At 50.0% G+C, this 1,967-nt stretch overlaps 1 protein-coding gene across 1 annotated transcript; it reads left to right on the top strand.

Moving 5' to 3' along the window:
• Positions 1-846: 846 nt before the first annotated feature.
• Positions 847-1,462, top strand: SPRG_15048 (hypothetical protein; the record flags this gene model as incomplete). The annotated part of the gene is made up of 5 exons (XM_012354231.1): positions 847-905; positions 954-1,092; positions 1,138-1,263; positions 1,313-1,333; positions 1,382-1,462. 5 exons carry the CDS (start codon positions 847-849, stop codon positions 1,460-1,462), a joined length of 426 nt encoding a protein of 141 aa, XP_012209621.1.
• Positions 1,463-1,967: the final 505 nt, after the last annotated feature.

The following is a 1,967-nucleotide window of genomic DNA, read 5'->3' as shown; positions in this document are numbered from 1 at the left end:
AAGTTTCCCACTGCGCCAGTATTGAGATACGTTTCACCTCGTAAATTGAGTTTGACTATCAATATTATAGAGTCATGGAAGCGCTTTTATATCAGTGCTGGGACGCTGGGAAGTCTACAAGGGCTGCTGACTTACACCAGCTAACGTAAAATCGTTCTGGCCTATATTGAGAGGTCGTATTTGGCGGAATATAGTGCTTTGAATGCATTGCTATCGCTGCGATTTTGGTGCTTCGTTGCGGGTCGCATCGGCTCAGAAACATTGAACATGACCCATCTTGCGATTTCCTGCGTCCTGCCGTAATGGTACGACGCACGCCTCGTCAAGCGTCGCCAGCCAATGAGAGCGACTTCTTCTTCCGGACGCTCTGGCTTTCTTTTTTAATTAGAGCGCCAAGCCAGGCGAACATGTGAAAAGTTTGGCAGTAGAATCTACTGCCAAACTCATCGCGTGTCGCACCGAGTCCCCTTCGAGAGGGGTAGGGGTCAGAGTTTGGCAGTAGATTCTACTGCCAAACTTGGTGTTATACTTGAAATTTGTATACTTTTCCTTAATATAGAGATGTATGGAACCTCCAATAGGGTTAAAAAGTCCGATTAAAATTATGCAACGAGCAGAATTAGCGCCCTAGATCGGTAGGCGTTTCGAATAAAATCTACAATACGAGTTCTGCTGTGAACGCGGACTCGACGTTGTCTGGATGTACCTCTTCACAAATTGGTATTTCTTCGAAATATCTAATATCTATTTACAAGTATCCTTAAACGTAGGTACGCCCCGAACAAGTGGCGATTGTGGGCTCGGTCGTGGTACGAGCATGGTGTGTCCACATTGCGGACTAGCATGATGGCCGAATCGCACTTTCGCGTCTTCAAGGACAAGTTTCTCGCCAAAAGTTCACCAAAGTCCGTATCGACTACCTCACGCACATCATCGCAGTCCAATGTCCACAGTTGGTACGACGCGAAGTTCAAGCGTGCCTCCCGCCCGTACGGCTACGACGACCCCGCGGCGTGGGAGAACCGGTTCCACGCAGAATGGGCCGCACATTGCGCGAAGATTCTCGCTCCTCTTAAGGAACCGGCCAACAATGTCCCTTCTTCGACCAAACAACCAAGTTACACCACCTCATTGCAGGATTGGACGTGCTCGTGCCCGTCGTACCCGTACTCCGAGTTTCTCATGTGCAAGCATCTCGTCCAAGCTTACATCGTCGACGTGCACGGCGTTGCATGGAAGGAAAGTGTCAATCTAGAAGCCTGTGTACGACAATAGATCCATCGTCGAAGACATCCTCATTTTGCATTTGTAGCTGACGGCTCCCAAGTACAAGGTTCGTACGCACAGAGTCCCGTTTTGGATATTCCCGTCCAGCCGCCAGGGGCTTCTCAAGCTCTCGTTTGGTGTCGATCTCCCTCCGCCGCAACCCCGCCGCCAATGCAACACATCAATCGCGTCCTAACGCAAGCTTAGCGACGAAGCAGTCGCTCGTCAAGAATCCGAAGACGCAAGAATTGCCCAAGTTCTGGAGTCCGGGCCTGAAACCTGGTCTGTTTTTTACGCACTCATGCGCAGATCGAAGGGCGACCCCAAGCAATTCGAAAATTGCATGAAGCCGCTCGCATCGATGATGGAGCTGATTGCGGCGGACGAGCAAAGGACCCGCGAGCGGACCCGACGGACGAATGACACGCTTACGTCTCTGACTAAATATATGTATAATAATGGACGGCTTTCTCTAACTGTGTTGACGGTGCACTCAAACTCTGTTCTAAACCGCTGGATAAACACAAATTACACTGCTTCGGTGATTGGATTGGAGAGCGTCCACTTCCGACACCTCTTTACGCATTCTGACACATTATTACAGTCCGGTTGCTCGCTGGGTAAAACCCGAGTTTCACCCCGACCTCGAAGTTGACCTTCGAAGATACCGCTGCATCTTTCTTTCTGGATGCATGACGATC

The sequence above is a fragment of the Saprolegnia parasitica genome (assembly GCF_000151545.1).
Source record: "Saprolegnia parasitica CBS 223.65 unplaced genomic scaffold supercont2.151, whole genome shotgun sequence".
Taxonomy (NCBI): domain Eukaryota; phylum Oomycota; class Saprolegniomycetes; order Saprolegniales; family Saprolegniaceae; genus Saprolegnia; species Saprolegnia parasitica.
Note: the sequence above shows the minus strand (reverse complement) of the source record. Positions and strands in the feature narration are given on the sequence as shown.